Consider the following 19,529-nt stretch of genomic DNA (forward strand, 5'->3'; position numbering starts at 1 on the left):
CCTAAAAGTCTACACTTCAATTGTATCTCCGTTGTTTCATTTCAAATCCAAAGTGGTGGCGTGCAGAGCCCAAATCATGAAGATCGTGTCACTGCCCAAATAATTCTGGACCTAACTGTATATGGATGTTACTTTGACACCTACCTACACATTGTTGTAGACCAAGTACAACTCCTTCATGGCAATGGTATTCCCTAATGGCAGTAGACTCTTTCAGCAGGAGAACACCCTGCAAAAATTATTCAGAGATCTCAATCCGATTATATTTAGTACGTTTTTTTAAATGTTTTAGTTCCCAAAAACATTGAAACTTTGACTCTGAAGACTAAGGCAATCTTATATGTGAAGCCTTAGTGGGATAAAAGTGGCACTATTCAGAGTGTGATCATGAGGATGATATTTACATTTTAAAAACAGCATCACATACCAAGGTTGACATCTGGAAGGATTTTGTCATGAAACTGGGTTTCCAAACTGTTAGGTGACAAAAAATCTGCTAACAATTGGCTATTACTCAGCTCTGGATGCTGCAGCAGTTTCTAGAACAAAAGAACCAATAAATTAATATATACATTCTCGTATCACTAAATTATTAATAAAATTACTGGGGCAGTCCGATTACGACATATGGGTGTCACAGACTGGGTTCCTCCGACTCAGGAGTCCCCCTACTTTGAGCCAGGATCTAGAGCCACTCTGTAAGAGTGGCTCCTGCTGTGACGGACCATGCACATCAATGCATTACATGGATGGCTATTAATCTGGCTGGAAGGTTATATTATCCCTGCCAGATCCAGCTTCCCCAGCAATCTGAGCTGATCTCTAGGGGAAGGGTTGCCAAAAGACCATAAATTCATACACAGTCTGCAAAAATAGGGAACATTTTCCAGTGTTAACCAAAGAAAAAAAACAAAACATTGAAGCATCCATGAATTATTTTGAAGCTGGAGGAGCTTGTGCAGGTTACGGTGATTGTAAATGTAACTTTACAGTTCACAGTAAATGTTCATATCAGTAGTTTGAACTCTAGACATATATTACTTTAGGATTCAGTTTGGTTTTCCAATTTGTCTGTAAAAACAGCTGTTATCCTTGAATTTTGCACAAGTTGTCCAGAAAATATGAAATAAAAATCAGGTTGACAACCCCAGCTAGGTCACAGGTCTGAGAAGACAGGCCCGCTGCCATCACCTAATCCCTGGGCCAGCTTTGTGAGACAACTCAGTCAGAATAGTATACAGTTTCAGCCATATTTTTCATGCATACAAACATTTCAATGAATACATTATACAGTGATAGGAAAAAAGGTCATACTTGTAAATATTCCTCAAATTCTTCTCTTTTTGAGGTTAGAAATTCATAGTTTTTGGGCCCAATAATCCTTTTTGATGGAAGCTGGGTATCCGGAAAGGTCCCTTTTAATTATATTTGAAATTACATATAGAACGTTAAAAAAACAACAAAAAAAACAACAGTGTTTTGTACACATTAAAGGCATTGTGCAACTAAAGTGCTGAATCAAAGGGAAATGATATTTGTTTAGCGCTACCACCAGCTATATACACCTCACAACACTACACCTAAAAGCTCTGCGTGAAGCTGCTCTTTTAGGTATATTGAGCAGACATGAACTCAGAATAGGGATATCAGGATATAATTAAATTAAAACATACCATGGAATTCTGTGAGTTTAGACTCCAAAACATAAAATTCGATATACTTCCTGTAGACGGACCAATGTTCAGCTTCATGTCCAACTAAAAAAAAAAAAAAAAAAAATATAGTTTTTTTTTATTTCAATTCCTCAACAAAAAAAAAGCAATTTTTACGACATGGACATGTATATGTGGAGAATAAATACATGTTGATATTACTCAATACCTGCTTTTCTGTCATTCCTCTCTACATCTATACAAAACACAGGAATTCTCTCTTTTCGATCTCTCTTTTCAAGAAACGCATCTTCAAAAAAATCTACATATGGAATGCTGATTTTCCATGCAGAGAGATTGCGAGGTGTGTTTGGAGTAGTTGCAGTGAGAACCTCCACAGGAGAATCGTCTTCTAATACCATAATGCCTTCTTCAATCTAAAAGAAAAAATAAATATTCAGTGGAGTTCCAGAGTGGCATAAAGAAAATGTATTTCCAGCTGTTTGTAAAAGCTACTTTAGGGCACGTTCACTTGGGGTGGATTAGTTTTAAGAAAAACACACTCTGGTTTAGTATATTTACGTGGGCAGATGTGGTCCTTAAAGCCTGTGCCATAGTATATCTGAGGGCCTGTTCACATCAGCGTGGGCTTTCCGTTCCGGGGTCCCGTCAGAGGTTTCCGTCGGGTGAACCCCGCAACGTAAAGTCAAACTGAAACCACAGCTTCCGTTTTCGTCACCATTGATATCAATGGTGACAGAAATGGAAGTTGTAGTTTCAGTTTGACACGGATGTGAACAGGCCATAAGCCGGGCCCTGTAGAGAAGATAGAAGTGGCTCCTGATGCTTCGGTCGTCTCTGATTTCACATACACAGCACTCAATGAGCGCTGTGTGTAGAATAGAGGCAGTGTCTGCGCGATGCCTCTATTGGTCCCATTGATCAGGTGACTGGTCCCTGCGATGCCGTTAGTAGGGAGGCTGCTGCTGGGTCCAACCAGACCCAGCCGAATTCGTGACCATAGTCACTTTAACAGGGCTAATTTCCCCTGTAAATGTAGCCCCAGTTATATTACAGTGGACAAAGTACAGTGTGAAAATAAAATATTGAAATAAGGTCCACCAATGGTCTTTTCTGACCTTTGAGGGACAGATCATAAGAAAAATTAAAACAAAAACGCAAAAATTATATAAAAAAATGCAGACAAAATACCTCCGCCCCAAAAAAACTGCTCCCCCCTCCAATCATTGTTGTAAGGCTAGCCCTGAACTTATTACCCTAAAATAAAGTAGTAATACATCAAAATGTATGGTAGACAATGCCTATCACAAATAAAAAGTCTATTTTAGGGTAATACTATAATATTACTAGAAAAAAAAATTAGCTAAAAAAGTATATTATTTTACTTTTTTTTTTCAAGCTATAAAGCTTCAAAATTAGGTGTATAAAAATAAAAGTAACCTGCATTATTTATGAAAATAAAATGTTGCAAAAATCACTTCGCTAGCACAACAAATAAAAAAAAAAGTTCAAGGCGTTTAAATAATACATGCTAAAAACAGATAAAACGGTATCTAGTGCTTAACTGGTTAAAGCAGAATACTAAGTCACATGCATCAACACCCCAGAAGCATTACAGAGAAAGCCCAGTGTAGATGCTTAAAGGGGTTGTCTTAATGAGACGCCTTCTAAAAACAGCGGACTCAGCGATAGGCTGATCACACAGGTCCATCTACTGGAACCCTGGCAATCAGCGGTTGTCATCGGGGAAGTTGCAGCTGTCTATACATTCAGCCTGCAGTGGTCATCGCATTATATAAATCAATGGCAGACTGGGTAAGGCTATGTTTACACTTTGCTTTTCTCTACATTGTGGGTAAACCTCAGGAAATGCTCCTGAAGTACACAGGTCAAACGTTTCCATAGGTTATAAGCACTGGCGTAGCTATAGGGGTCGCAGCGGTCGCAATTGCGACCGGGCCCCGAAGCCAGGGGGGCCCACGGCCCCCCGCACCACATCAATAAAAAGTTACTATAGTAACTCGGGCCACGGGCCCCTGTTACTATAGTAACATACTTTACTTACCTTCCTGGTTCCGGATCGTAGCGGAGGTCCTGACGTCAAGCGCTGTGCGCAGCGCATGACGTCACAGCGCTATGCCGCCGCGCACAGCATCGAGACTACAGAACTCCCGCCGCGGCCGAAGAGGAAGGTAAGGTTAGCCCTGACTGGCGGGGACCGACTCCCTGGACCCGCCAATCAGCTGTTTTGAAGGGGCCGCAGCACTCGTACGAGAGCTGCTCCCCTTCATTCCGGTCACACTGTGAATCGGTGTCGGCGATTCACAGTGTGGGCGAGTAGTGAAATGAAGGGGAAGCAGCTCTCGTAGGAGTGCTGCGGCCCCTTCAAAACAGCTGATTTGCGGGTCCCGGGCGACACATCAGCTATTGATGGCCTATCCTGTGGATAGGCCATCAATGTTTAGGGACTGCACAACCCCTAAGCCTACGATGTAGCAGGCTTAGGGGGCCCATGAGACAGGATCACAGATTGTGTGATCCTGTCGGCTGGGGCCTGAATCTAAGCCAATCACATGGTAGGCTTAGATACATGGCCCATGTGTGATCCTGTCTGCTGGGCCCTGTATCTAAGCCAATCACATGGTAGGCTTAGATACATGGCCCATGCGTGATCCTGTCTGCTGGGCCCTGTATCTAAGCCAATCACATGGTAGGCTTAGATACATGGCCCATGCGTGATCCTGTCTGCTGGGCCCTGTATCTAAGCCAATCACATGGTAGGCTTAGATACATGGCCCATGCGTGATCCTGTCTGCTGGGCCCTGTATCTAAGCCTACCACACTGTAGGTTTAGATACAGGGCCCCAGCACACAGTAATCTTATACTGTATAAGATTACTGTCTGCTGGACCCTGTATCTAAGCCTACCTTGTGGTAGGCTTAGATACAGGGTCCCACAGACAGTATCACACATGGGCCCTGTATCTAAGCCTTAGGGTATGTGCACAGACACTAATTACGTCCGTAATTGACGGACGTATCTCGGCCGCAAGTACCGGACCGAACACCGTGCAGGGAGCCGGGCTCCTAGCATTATAGTTATGTACGATGCTAGGAGTCCCTGCCTCGCTGCAGGACAACTGTCCCATACTGTAATCATGTTTTCAGTACGGGACAGTTGTCCTGCAGCGAGGCAGGGACTCCTAGCATCGTACATAAGTACGACGCTAGGAGCCCGGCTCCTTGCACTGTGTTCGGTCCGGTACTTGCGGCCGAAATACGTCCGTCAATTACGGACGTAATTAGTGTGTGTGCACATACCCTAACACATGTGTTACTAATCATTTTTGTGTGTTTTCTTACAGGTTCGGTCGTTGGACTACGTCGGATTCCAGGACTACTTCGATGACAGCTTTTTTTTTATGGTCAATAAAATGGTTAATGAGGGTTGTGTGTTTTTTTTTTTATTTCAATAAAATATTTTTTCTATGTCTTTGTGTTTTTTTTTTTAAACTATATTACTACCGCCTTAGTAATGGCCGCCGGCTGATTGACAGCATCCATTGCTAAGGCGGGGCTTAATGTTAGCCGGTGCAGAGGCTAACACTAACCCCCATTATTACCCCGGTACCCACCACCAGCAGGGGTGCTGGGAAGAGCCGGGTACGATCCAGTACCTGACAATCTGTAGTGATGGTCGGCCACTGGGGTGGCCGCAGGCTGGTATTATCAGGAGGGGAAAGGCCAAAAACAGTGGCCCTTCCCATCCTGGTAATGCTGCCTGCTGCTGCTTTATTGTATCTGGCTGGTTATGAAAATGGGGGGGACCCCACGTCATTTAAAAAAAAATAATAATAATTGGAAAGAACGATGTCAGGTCCCCCCCAATTTTCATAACCAGCCAGATACAACACAGCAGCAGCAGGCAGCATTACAAGGGTGGGAAGGGCCACTGTTTTTGGCCTTCGACAGCCTAATACTACCAGCCTGCGGCCACCCCGGTGCCTGCCCATCACTACAGATGGTCGGGTACTGGTTTGTACCCGGCTCTTCCCAGTACTCCTGGTGGCGGTGGGTACCGGGGTAATAATGGGGGTTAGTGTAGCCTCTGCACCGGCTAACATTAAGCCCCGCCTTAGTAATGGAGGTTGCCAATCAGCCGGCGGCCATTACTAAGGCGGTAGTAATATAGTTTAAAAAAAAAAACACAAAGACATAGAAAAAATATTTTATTGAAATAAAAAAAAAAAACACACAACCCTCATTAAACATTTTATTGAGAATAAAAAAAAACGCCGTCATTGTAGTCCTCGTATTCGAAGTCCAACAACCGAACCTGTAAAAAAAAACACAAAAATAATCAGTAACTCATAAAGAAGCAAAATTATTATTCTTACCTATCCTGGGTCCAGCGTTGGAGACGCAATGTCAGCGAGCTGGGCCCTGTATCTAATCCTATCATGTGTGATACAGTCTGCTGAGCTGTGTATCTAATCTGATCATGTGTGATACTGTCTGCTGAGCCACTGTATCTAATCCTATCATGTGTGATACGGTCTGCTGAGCCACTGTATCTAATCCTATCATGTGTGGTACTGTCTGCTGAGCCACTGTATCTAATCCTATCATGTGTGATACTGTCTGCTGAGCCACTGTATCTAATCCTATCATGTGTGGTACTGTCTGCTGAGCCACTGTATCTAATCCTATCATGTGTGGTACTGTCTGCTGGGCCACTGTATCTAATCCTATCATGTGTGATACTGTCTGCTGAGCCACTGTATCTAATCCTATCATGTGTGGTACTGTCTGCTGAGCCACTGTATCTAATCTTATCATGTGTGGTACTGTCTGCTGGGCCACTGTATCTAATCCTATCATGTGTGATACTGCCTTCTGAGCCACTGTATCTAATCCTATCATGTGTGATACTGTCTGCTGAGCCAATGTATCTAATCCTATCCATAGTTTATAGGGTCGTAGTTCTATAGATATGCTATGCTGTCTCATATACACACTTTTTTTTGGGCGGGCACATATGTATTGGGGCTATTTCCCGGACATTTTAAGCCCTGAGGGTATGTTCACACGGCAGCGTCCGTTACGGCTGAAATTACTGTGCTGTTTTCAGGAGAAAACAGCACCGTAATTTCAGCCGTAATGGCATGTGCAGGCGTCTTTCGCTGCGTCCATTACGGAAGTAATTGAAGCTGGTTTTCCATGGAAAACGGCTCCATTTACGTCTGAAGAAGTGACAGGCACTTTTTTACGCGCCGCCTTTTGACAGCGGCGCGTAAAAAAAAATGACCGTCGGCACAGAACATCGTAAGACCCATTCAAATGAATGGGCAGATGTTTGCCGACGCTTTTGAGCCGCATTTTCGGACGTAATTCAATGCTAAAACGCCCGAATTACGTCCGTAAATAGTGTGTGTGAACCTAGCCTTAGTGACGCCCCGGCTGCTAGTGCTGCATTGTTGGGTCACTTAGGAGACCCAGCGATGCAGCTGAAAGCGGACCTTCGGCCATGAGAAGTTTTCGGGGGGGGGGGCCCCAGTAAGAATTTTTGCATCGGGGCCCATGAGCCTCTAGCTACGCCCCTGGTTATAAGAGGTTGCTGTCTGTCTCGTTTTGGCTTACGTTCAGGCTGTATGTGTTGGCAATTATTATTTTTTTTTTTTAAATGAAACTCCGGGCAAGTTTTAGAATTAGTAAAAGTAAAACTACTAGGGTCATTTAACATATCAGGGCCGGCAATTCTTTCACTCTGGATCCTCAAATGCAAGTTTCTAGGAGGTCTGTACACTATAGGAACTTAAAACCGCAGGAAATAGTAAAATGGCTGCATGTTAATGGGCTGTAAAGGAGAAGTTGAAAAAACGACCGGCCCTTCTCGTAAATGACTTCCTGCTCCGCAGCTATTGGCTTAAGCTTCACCTCTCAGACTTCCTGCTCTGCCAGCCCTCTGCATTCCCTCTACATTATACTAAGAGCTCTCTGCCCCCTTTCAGCTACTTACTTCTGCACGTGGACCAGGAAGCAGGATGAATTACCAGAAAAAGGAGAAGAAAGCTTTCAGTATTATGTACTGTACAATGCAAGGGCTGAGAAGAGCAGGAAATCTATGAGGTGTATGTAGCTGGAGCCAAAAGCTACAGAGCAGAAAGTCTGTGTGGTGAAACTCCAGCCAGAAGCAATAGAGTGATCTCAGGGAAGGGGGCATTGTTTTGGTAACCTCTCCTGTATAGCACAGTAACAGGCAGCAATTTTGTTATCGCCTACGGTGTGAAGTAGGTCCATTATACTATTTATGAAAAAGTGCCTGGAGTTTCACTTTAACCCTTCCCCGTCGTCGCCATTTTTTGGATTTTCACTTTCGCTTTTTCCTCCCCACCTTCCAAAAGCCATAAATTTTAGATTTTTCCATCAATATTGCCGTATGAGGGATTGTTTTTTGCGGGACGAGTTGTAGACTTTCATGGCACCATTTATTGTACCATTTAATGAAGGGGGAACTGGGGAAAAGATATTTGTGGGGTGGAATAGGTATAAAAACAGCGATTCTTTAATCTTTTGTTTTTACGGCGTTCACCGTGCGGTAAAAACAGTATGCTGCGGGTCAATACGATTACGGTGATACCTAATTTATATCGTTTTTTTTGTTTTACAATGAAAAAACATGGGAAAAATAAATGGCTCTGTCTATGGCAACAAAACATTTTATTTTTAACTTAGATTGAACGGTATGAGGGCTTGTTTTTTGTCGGGCAAGCTGTGGTTTTTGGGGTACATGAGATTTTATATTCCAATTTTTGTGGGAGATGAAGTGACCAAAAAACGGATTCTGGCGGTTTTCTTTTTTACGGCATTTACTGTGCGGACTAAATAATTATATATTGTAATAGTTCCGACTTTTACGGACGAGTCGATACCATTAATGTAATTTTTTAACATTGTGCTTGAGGGAAAGTTGGGAAGTTTTTTTTTTACATTTTTAACATATATATGAAAATCTTGCAGCACTCCAATATCAAGTATGAAAGAATTTGGTTTATTTAGCCAACATCAAACAGTGCCACAAACACGGTTTGATGTTGGCAAAATAAACCAAACTTTTTCATACTTGAGATCGGAGTGCTGCAAGATTTTCTTCACATATCTATATGGACTTTGGATCAGGACCGCTTTCTTGGCACCCGTCTAAATTTTTCCTGTGGTGAGTGCCGCCGCTCTGCGCATGCGTGCATATATACACTCACACACTTATTTTTTTTATTAAAAGAAACAACTTTATTTTACGGGGGTTTTTTTTTTTTTAAAGTCCCCTAGAAAACTTGAACCAGTGATCGTTGGATCGTTTGCATGATATACTGCAATACCTATGTATTACTGACATTCTTATGATACTGACATTCCTATGAAGCCCTGCCGGAAGCAGTACAAAGATGGCAGGCCTGCAGGGCTTCATCAGGCCCCCAGGCTGCCATGCCAACCAATGGCTTCACACGATCGCGTTGCGGGGTGGCCGTTGCAACATTACAGGGGGCCCCCCCTGCTTTTAGTGATTTAAATGCCAGGGTCGATATTGACTGCGGCCTTCAACTGGACTGAATGCTGTAGTGTCGGCTGTAAGATACAGCTGACACGCTCGTTCAATGGTGCGGGCTCAGCCAGTGAGCCCGCTCCATACACCCCCACCCGATGTGTGCCGTATATATACGGTGGATGTCGGGAAAAGGTTAACTGTAACAAAAAATGACTACGTAGTGGACTATGCTTTTCAATAAAAAAAATAAATGTATACCCCACAGTATATGTTCTTTTACAATGAAAGTCAATAGGCGAAGTAAACATCTGTAAGACATACAGTTGCATAAGTCAGAGCCATGCATTCAGTGTATACATCAGTAGAATGTCCCAACATATACACCAAACATTTTCTGTTCTAGCCTTATTATTTTCTCTAATACATGGAAGGCCAGGTCCATCTAAGTATGAGTGGGAGCCGCTCATACTTAGATGCTGGAGCACAAACCATTTACAGTATTTGAGGAGAAGAGTGAAAAACCTTTTACGCACCGCATACTCATCTCCCTCAGCCATCCCATAATTAGGCAACATTGCCCCCTCCATCGTTGTGCTCTTAAATACGCCTTTTAGTCTGCTGCCAATCTTCCCAATTCCCGAGGGCTCACCACCTCTTTTTTGTGTTGTCCTGAGATAAAAAGAATCATAATTATTATACATATTCTGTAATGCTACACATGTTATAATCCCTCACTTCAGTCCTCGCCCACAAAGGGACTCACAATCTATTTCACATAAAGACAAAGAAAAAAATCCTTAGCATAAACAGAAAAGGGATTTTACCTCATTATTTGTGACATATAAACAATGAAAAAAATAACAATTTTAAGACTTTAGTAAATCAAGAACTATTTGTTTTATAATCAATTACAAAGTGCAAAGACATGCAGTGCACCATTTAATATACTTCTACTGGAAATCCATTTAGAGTACGATTTGATCTGGTGTTTTTGGACCATTTGAGAATTCTTTAAAGGCTATGTAAACCTTTGAATAGCATTTTTATTAAAATAAAATGGTTAATCAGTGTGATTAGTGCAACTTTATAAATAGTTTATTAAAAATGATGTCTACTTTTTGAGATACAGCTGCTCTGTATCTTGTATACAGAGCAGCTGCATCGTTCGCTAAGACATGAATCTGTCAGTCCCATCGGACCCGACGGGTTCAGTATCAGCGGGTGCTGCCTGTCTGACACTCAGGATCCACCTGTAAGCTTTCACATCTAAGTTATGAACTTCGTTGTGATCGGTAACAGCTCGATACTGCGTGTCAGCGATACGAAGCACCCGCTGATACAGGTCCGATGGGACTGATGGATTCATGTCTAAGCGACTGATACAGCTGCTCTGTATACAAGATACAGAGCAGCTGCATCTCAAAAAGTAAAAATCATTTTTAATAAAAAACTATTTATAAAGTTGCACCAATCACACTGATTGACCTTTTTATGTTAAAAAATAAATGCCATTCAAAAGGATTACATAGCCTTTAAAGTATTTTCTTTGTGAAAAGATGTAGAAGTTAAAAACCTTTGGAGGGTAAGTTCTTAAAACTAGTGAAAGGGAAAAGTGGAGCAGTTGTTCATAGCAACCAAACTCCAGCTGTCATTTATCAGAGACCCTTGAAAGCTGCAGCCTAATTGTTTTAATGGGCAACTGATCCCAGAGATTTGCACCACTTTTAATACACCCCATTCCAATTGCACGCGGCTTCTTTACTTTTCGACTGGCATTGAAATCCTCTTCTACACATCTGGACAAGGATACATTACCCGGTGTAAGGCTCATGACTCAGAACAAGTAAAAAAAAAAAAAGAAAGCAATCAAAGAGAACTGAAGAGGCCAGCAGTTAGTATGTAAAGGGGCACAGCAGAAAAAGCCCAGAATCTATTAATACAGCCAAAGTGACAAATAATTGTAGTCACAATAACAATCTGGAGAATGTGCATACAGCCATGTTATAGGATAACCGGGTCATCCAGGCAGCCATGTCAAGACGAAAGATGCATCAAAAAGGGAGAGAACTGGGCATTTCCATTTACCGGTCATGCATTCAGTGTAATGATGCAAGAGCCAGACATACTGCCTTCACAAAAGAGTGATATGGTGAACCTCTGTGTACTGAGGCACATATAGAAAATACATTATATTTAATAAAATATAGGTTATTTTTTTTGTTTTAGATATAAAATAAATAGTCCTGCATTGAAATAAGATTTTCATAACAAGATGTTCTACGTAAAGGCAGTATATTACTGTGTAACGAGAAGCGGTGTCCAATTTATACCCTTGGTACCATACATATGTAATGCCTTAGAAATGGGGAGGGGGAGGCCTACTCTAATTCAAATAAATGTTTGACAACGCCTTGAGTGAAAAGAATATCATATGGTTTCATTCAGGAGTATATAGTCTGTGTGTAACTCTCAGAGTAACAGATTATACAAAGAAAGTGTGAACTTAGCCCGATATGTTTTCTCTGAACTAAGGCTTGTGTAGGTTTGACAAGTGTAACCTTTTGTTCAAACTCACAACTTGCATCCGTTGCAGACTAAATTGTTCAAAAGGGCTAAAAGTAATATTTCCAGTATATAATAGCCGGGGATATGCTATAACATCATGATTAGCGATGGGCGTATCATTATTAAGCTGGATGGTCGCTGAGGTTGGAAGAGGACGTAATTCCCTACGTGAAATCACATGGAAAGGCGGAATATAATCAGGTCATAATGTACTTGTACCATTCATGTTTTGGTGTCATTTGCATCATGAACGCGCTAAGTAGGAAATGTAGTAAATAGGACACAATTTCCGTTAAAAACCAAGAAATTCACACAAGTAATATAGCACAAAAATGCAACCACAAAGCTACACAGTGAAGCCATTCCAACATGCGGTGTGGAAACTCACCGTATATCATCCAAACTGAGGCTATTTCTGCAATAAGTACATATAATTCACAATCAATGTTAGAATACTAAAAACAGCACACGTCAATACTAGTTACAAGAGCATTTTTGGTGTGGTTTCCCTGGCAATGCATGCCACCAACACTTCTGTAGAACACAAGGTGACCACGCTGGTTTCTACATAAGGTCCAGCTGGTCACCTTTGAAAGTGGAGCCTGTTGCGAGGCAGCTGAACCTATTCTGGAGCTGCGGAGCAAGCTTAGAGGAACACTACTGTCAATACGTAAACACTAACGTTATAATCTTAAGATATTTAACAGAAAAAAATAAAAAGTATTATAGAGAATAAAAAACATACCTGTTAAATTTTGAACTGCGTGTAGGGGACTCTGCTCCTTCAAGCAACTGCCTGAAATACTTTAAAAAAAAAAGAAAAAGAAAGCATAGAAAAGATTTTAAATATTTATTTAAAACATAAATGAAACAAAATTTAAAAAAAAATATAAAAATCTAATATTATGGGGTCTGCCGTTGTGTGGCCGCAGCTTATCCTTCTCTTCCAATAGCAGTAAACATGCTTTCACTTCCTCTCCAAGCCATAAGATAAGACAGATATTGACCAACAGCGATCATATGTAGATGGCCAATGTCAGAGTAGACCCAAATACGTTAGAAGGGCTCCAGGCGATCGCAGCTTCAAGGCGATTAGTTGTCTTTTTTTATTTTGCTTCCTAATTGAAAAGTAGAATAGGTGGCCAGAAACGAACAGCCGGAGAATTAGCCATTTTGCTGCCCCAGATGAAAGATAAAGGACCCCCCCCCCCCCATGCCCTCTCCAAATTAGGTACGAGAGCGCTGAGATGGGCTGTATATCTGCCACAACAACGCCACGTGCAGTCACCTCGTCTCAGTGATAAGGCACTCCTGCTAAAAACCGTAATATATGGTAAGGAGGCATTAACTGTTGCAATCCACTGAGGCTCTGTTCACATGTGGGTCAGAGGCTTAGGTCATACATTCCGTCTATACCACAAAAGAAAGCATTATAGATGAATGGGTTACGTCGGGCGCTGTACATCTGGCAGAGCGGTGTGGCTTCCGTTATAAACAGAAGCCACGATGCGAATTTAAACGGAGCCATAGAAAATGGAAAAAGTGAGAGCAAGTGGCCAGAAAAATTAAGCTATAGCTATATGTTTTAATTTCATATAACCTGTTAGAGCTCCATCACACAGTGTGAATTTCTGGCGTTTTAATGGGAAGGTCTCACGGAGAAAATGTTTTTTTTATATAATATTGCTTTTAGTATGTCATTAAAATAAAATTTATTTGTGTTTTTGTGTTGTACTTTTTACTTTTTTCTCTCTATGGGGGCTGCCATTTTTTTTTCATCTCTGTATGTGTCGATTAACGCCACATACAGAGATGGAATACGGCACATACATCCCCATAGAGAATGCGAACGGGAGCTGTTCCATTCACTATAGCGTACGCTGTCTGTGTGGGAACGGCGCATGCGCCGCTCCCACACAGACCAAAAGGAAGGTCTTTGGTAGAGCGACAGCCGGCGCCATTTTCTTATGGACTGCAAGCCGCGGCTGGACAGTAAGATGACGACTTCCGGCCATATGTTAAAGGCAGCGCAGACGCAAGGACTATGAGCGGAGGCGGCAGGAGCAGGTAAGTTATGTTTGTGTATGTATGTATGTTAAGGTTATACTGTGTGATTAGCACTGTATCTAATCCTACTACACTGTGCATTCGCTCAGAAAATGGCGGCACACAGTGTAGGAGGTTTGAACATTCAACCCCCTCCTTTCTCCTGGCGCTAGCCAGGATAAAGGAGGGGGGATTGTTTGAGGACACTTGAGCGAGTGTGTCTACTCCAAATTTGCAGCATAAAGCAATGAGGTTGCTTTACCACATTGCCAATGCTGCAATTTTGGGAATTGCTCCCTCTAATGACCAGCACATGGAAAGGTTATAAAATTAGAATCAAATTTATAATATTTCCGGACTTGTGAAAAAATTAAAAAAATTAAAAATGTGTAATCATTTATATACTAACTGATTAATTAAAAAAAATAAAAATAATAATTTCTAGCGACATTCCCTTTAAACTGAATCAAAAACCGCTCCTAAAAAAAGCTAATGTTTTTCAAACTTATTTTGTACGTGTGTTTTTTATGGTTATTGAAGTCCTCTAAAGAAGCTTATGGAATAAGCGCCATAACCAGAGCATTTCATTCTTTAAAAAAAAAAAGCCACTGACCACAAAATTGCCTCAAAAACGCCACTAACAATGTGGTAAACTTGATATTTTACTGTAGACGTTAATGTAACATCTGGCCACACTAACAAAAAACCGCATCAGAAAACGCAGCAGAACACTGTGTGTGAATTCTGCCTTAGGCTACATGCACACGTTGCATATTTTGACACGTAAGTTTTCATGTTGCAGGTTTTGGTGCGTTTTTCCTTAGAACTAGGCACAAATCATTCCCAAGCTGAAACGCAAGATAAATTGACATGCTGCAGATTTTAAAATACGCACCGAAGGTCAATTTACGTGCCGAAAAAAACCGCAGTGTGTAGATGAGATATCCTGAAATCTCATTTACTTTGCTGGTACTGTATTTCGCTGCAGATTCGCCGCACGTAATACGCATTGTGTGCATTGAGCCAAAGTGTCAATAGCCCTTCTACTGCTCGAAGTGCATAGGTGAGAATCTACCTAGCTGGGGGCACCAGCCTTGCCCCACCATCTTATTGTTGTTTCACATACATGGATACCCAATGAATTCTCCGGACATTGGTATAAGCATTCACAGCAGTAAGTGTTTTCCCAGCCTAGCAATATGAATTCCCTATTGTTATTCCCTATTTTCTATTGTAGCAATAACGATACATTTATAATGGTGTAATACATTTTGATGCAGATAAGAGCACCTACACAAATGGATTATTGATACAGTCAGATAGCCTTAGATCATAGTGAAATCATTATTAAGAAATTGAAACTTGGGCTGGATTTATTATGTACTTTCTTGTAACAGTAACTTCTAGAGGACAGCGAGAGACTGAAAACCATTAGAGAGGGGCACCCTGCTGCGCTGGTGTCCGCTACATTATTCATATTTGTGCTTCCAAATAATTAATAGCATTAACGCAAAGAAAAGAACGGCAGCATCTAATATCAGCGGCACTTGACTATGAATTTTACAGACGAGCCCTTTAATAAGTATTTTTCTAATTATAAAACGCAGTTTTTAGCAAGAATAAATCTTGCTAAAAAGTCCCCGTGTCTTAGGGTATGTTCACACGCACTGTTGTCAGACTTAATTCTGGAGTTTTACGCCTCGAATTACGCCTGAAAAAAACGGCTCCATTACGCCTACAGACATCTGCCCATTGCTTTCAATAGGTTTTACGGTGTTCTGTTCCCATGAGGTGTAATTTTACGCGTCACTGTCAAAAGACGGCGCGTAAAAAGACGCCCGCATCAAAGTGCATGTCACTTCTTGGGATATTTTTGGAGCCGTTTTTCATTGACTCCATTGAAAGACAGCTCCAATAACGTCCGTAAAATACGCCGCGAAAAACACAAGTAGTTACAAAAACGTCTGAAAATCAGGAGCTGTTTTCAGGCGAAAACATCTCCGTAATTTCAGACGTAATTTGCTAGTGTATGTGAACATACCCTTATAGACGGCAGTCAAGGGATCCGGCAGCGCCGGGCCCCCATGACAGCTTCTTACTTAACCCCTTCCCGACCCATAATGTGAAGGCACATCATGGAGCGGGGAGGGGATGATGTGTGGGAGGGGATGGTGTGTCAGCTGTGTTTTACAGCAAACACGCTGCTCTAAAGGCCAGGAACAGCGATAGCGCTGTTCCTGGCCGTTTAGTTAAATGCCGCGGTCGATAGCGACTGCGGCATTTATAGGGGTCTTCCCATGAATGACATCTACGACATATCCACAGGATATGTAAAAAATGTCAGATAGATGCAAGTCCCACCCCTGGGACCCGCACCTATCTCTAGAACGGAGCCCCCTATATCCTGTTAAATCTTACCCGGCTCCGCTGTCTCCCAGCCACTTCCTGGTTAGGTGGTCGGGAGTTACGGAAATAGCCGAGTGCTTGTTGAGCTACGCTGTTTTCATAACTCCCATAGACGTGAATGGGAGTTACGGAAACCGAATAGCACCGTGAGCTATGCTGTTTCCGGAACTCGCCGAGCTATGCTGTTTCTGTAACTGCCATTCACTACTATGGTAGTTACGGAAGCCGCGTAGCTTAGAGGGTTATGCTGTTTCCGTAACTCATCCACGTATTGTAGTGTATTGTACCAGCGATCTATTAGATCGCTGGTTCAAGTCCCCTAGGGGGAACTAATAAAACGTGTAAAAAAATTAAAAGTTACACATTTTCAGGAGTGTAAAAAAAATATATTAAAAGTTCAAATAAAAAAAAAAAAAAACAACAACTTTTCACATTTTTCCCCAAACACCATGTAAAAAGCAAAAACTGCGTGAAAAAAAAAAAATATTTAAAACCCCAGAATCTTTGTTTTTTGGTCACCTGAGCGCTAAAAAGAATGAAATAAAAAAAATCATATGCACCAAAAAATGGTGCTAATAAAATCTACAGCTCGTCCCGCAAAAACTAAGCCCTCACACCAAACGATAGAATATAAAAGTTCTTAGAACGTGGTGAAACCGAACAAATTTTTTTTTATTTTAACCAATAGTTTTTTCTTTGTAAAAGTAGTAATATGGCATTTTCTCCTATTTCTGTTGTCTAAAACCTGGGTGCGTCCTAGTCAGGTGCGTCTTAACCCCTTCCCGCTCCTGGACGTACTATTAGGTCATGGCAGCTGTATCGTTCGCGCTCCATGACGTAATAGTACGTCTCGGGAGTAACGGCCGTTTCGGCTGTCCTCCCGACACATACAGGAGCTGTGACGCTGCTGTCTTGTTCAGCAGCTGTCACAGCTCCTACAGCGGGGACCGATCGCTGTGTCCCCGCTGATTAACCCCTTAAAAGCCGCGTTCTATAGAGATCGCAGCTTTTTAGGGGTTAAGCTGCCATCGCCGGCCTGCTACACGATAGCGGCCGGCGATGGTGACTATGGCAACCGGACACCAAACAATGGCGTCCGGCTATGCCATAGACGGAAGCCTAGTGGGTCCTGACAACGTCAGGACCCACTATGCTTGCTGTCAGTGAGTAGCTGACAGTTCGAATACACTGCACTACGCATGTAGTGCAGTGTATTAGAATAGCGATCAGGGCCTCCTGCCCTCATGTCCCCTAATGGGACAAAGTAATAAAGTAAAAAAAAAGTTAAAAAAAGATGTGTAAAAATAAGAAAATAAAAGTTTTAAAAGTAATAAAAGTAAAAATCCCCCTTTTTCCCTAATCAGTCCTTTATTATTAATAAAAATATATAAACAAACAAATAAACTATACATAATTGGTATCGCCGCGTCCGTAACGGCCTGAACTACAAAATTATTTCATTATTTATCCCGCGCGGTGAACGCCGTAAAATAAAAAAATAATAAACCGAACCACAATCACAATTCTTTGGTCACTTCACCTCCCAAAAAATGGAATAAAAAGAGATCAAAAAGTCGCATGTACCTAAAAATGGTACTGATGGAAACTACAGTTCGTTACGCAAAAAATAAGTCCTCGCACGGCTTTATTGATTGAAAAATAAAACAGTTCTGGCTCTTAGAATAAAGTAACACAAAAAGTGAATGATTGTTTACAAAACGTATTTTATTGTGCAAAAGCCATAAGACATAAAAAATATAAACATCTGGTATCGCCGTAATCGTATCGCCACGCAGAATAAAATGAATATGTCATTTATAGCGCACGGTGAACGCTGTAAAAAAAACGAAAAAAAAAAACAATAGTACAATTGCTGTTTATTAGTCACCACGCCACCTGAAAATAGAATAAAAACTGATCAAAAAGCCGCATGCACCCCAAGAAAACTACAATGGATTCCTCAAGGGGTCTAGTTTCCAAATTGGGGTCACTTTTGGGGGGTTCCCAATGTTTTGGCACCACAAGACCTCTTCAAACCGGACATGGTGCCTAATAAAAAAGAGGCTTCAAAATCCACTAGGTGCTCCTTTGCTTCTGAGGCCGGTGCTTCAGTCCATTACCGCCCGAGGGCCACATGTGGGATATTTCTCAAAACTGCAGAATCTGGGCAATACGTATTAAGTTGCGTTTCACTGATAAATCCTTTTGTGTTATAAAAAAAAAATGGTATAAAGAGGATTTTCTGACAAAAAAAAAAATTTACATTTCACCTCTACTTTGCTCTAAATTTTTGTGAAACACCTAAAGGGTTCATAAACTTTCTAAATACTGTTGTGAATACTTTGAGGGGTCTAGTTTCTAAAATGGGGTATTTGATAGGGGTTTCTAATATATGGGCCCCTCAAAGCAACTTCAGAACTGAACTGGAACCTAAAAAAATAAATAAATTAGGCAATACTTCGCTTCTTACATTATACTGATAATGAGCCGTGCCCACCCCGAGATGACGCCAGTTTTGACCGTTTGTATAAACGGAGACCCCTATTAGACTGTTCCAGTGCACGGTTTTCCCAAGCATACACCCCCGAGAAGTGTATTTCCATTGATGAGTCCCTGGTACATTTTAAAGGGAGGGTTCAATTCCGCCAGTACCTGCCGGGTAAGAGGGCAAGGTATGGCGTGAAGATGTATAAGCTGTGAGAGTGCATCCAGGTATACCTACAGGTTTAGGATATATGAAGGAAAGGCCACCCCCAAACCAGACTGCATCCTGGACTACAATAGGTAAATGGGAGGGATGGACTTGTAAGATCAAGCCCTGAAGCCCTACAGCGCCATGCGGTGTGGTATAAGAAGCTGGCCGGGCACATCATACAGATGGCATTGTACAATGCGTACGTGCTACGTCGATGTGCAGACCAGACGGGAACTTTCCTGGAATTTCAAGAGGTGATTATCAAGAACCTAATCTTTAGGGACCAAGAAGGGGGGGCACCCAGTACTTCTGGAAGCGAGCCCACACGCATCGTACCAGGGCAACACTTTCCAGGAGAAGTTCCCCAAACTGGCAAGAAGGGAAAAAGTCAAAAGAGGTGCAAAGTCTGCTATAAGAGGGCGATAATGGATGACACAATATATCAATGTGACACGTGTCCCGAATAACCAGAGCTCTGTATGAAAGTGTTTTAAAATTTATCATACATCCCTTGGTTTATAATTTACCCCAATTTTACTTACCCTGATGCACTCCGCACAGCTTATCCCCCCCTCGTCTTTCCCCTCTGGGCCCTGCT

General features: G+C 41.9%; 1 protein-coding gene across 2 annotated transcripts in view; it reads right to left on the reverse strand.

Annotated features, from left to right (window-relative positions):
• SNX14 (sorting nexin 14) overlaps positions 1-19,529 on the reverse strand; it is an 85,185-nt gene that overhangs the window by 33,836 nt on the left and 31,820 nt on the right. The window contains exons 15-21 of one of the 2 annotated variants that reach the window (XM_075862107.1): positions 12,530-12,588; positions 12,173-12,199; positions 9,753-9,888; positions 1,882-2,089; positions 1,674-1,757; positions 1,315-1,415; positions 428-539 (exon numbers count right to left, since the gene is read on the reverse strand). In XM_075862107.1, coding sequence (XP_075718222.1) covers positions 428-539; positions 1,315-1,415; positions 1,674-1,757; positions 1,882-2,089; positions 9,753-9,888; positions 12,173-12,199; positions 12,530-12,588 — 727 coding nt within the window. The remainder of the gene's footprint in view (positions 1-427; positions 540-1,314; positions 1,416-1,673; positions 1,758-1,881; positions 2,090-9,752; positions 9,889-12,172; positions 12,200-12,529; positions 12,589-19,529) is intronic. The other variant, XM_075862108.1, reaches the window with a different exon arrangement.

The sequence above is a fragment of the Rhinoderma darwinii genome, chromosome 4, assembly GCF_050947455.1.
Source record: "Rhinoderma darwinii isolate aRhiDar2 chromosome 4, aRhiDar2.hap1, whole genome shotgun sequence".
Taxonomy (NCBI): Eukaryota; Metazoa; Chordata; class Amphibia; order Anura; family Rhinodermatidae; genus Rhinoderma; species Rhinoderma darwinii.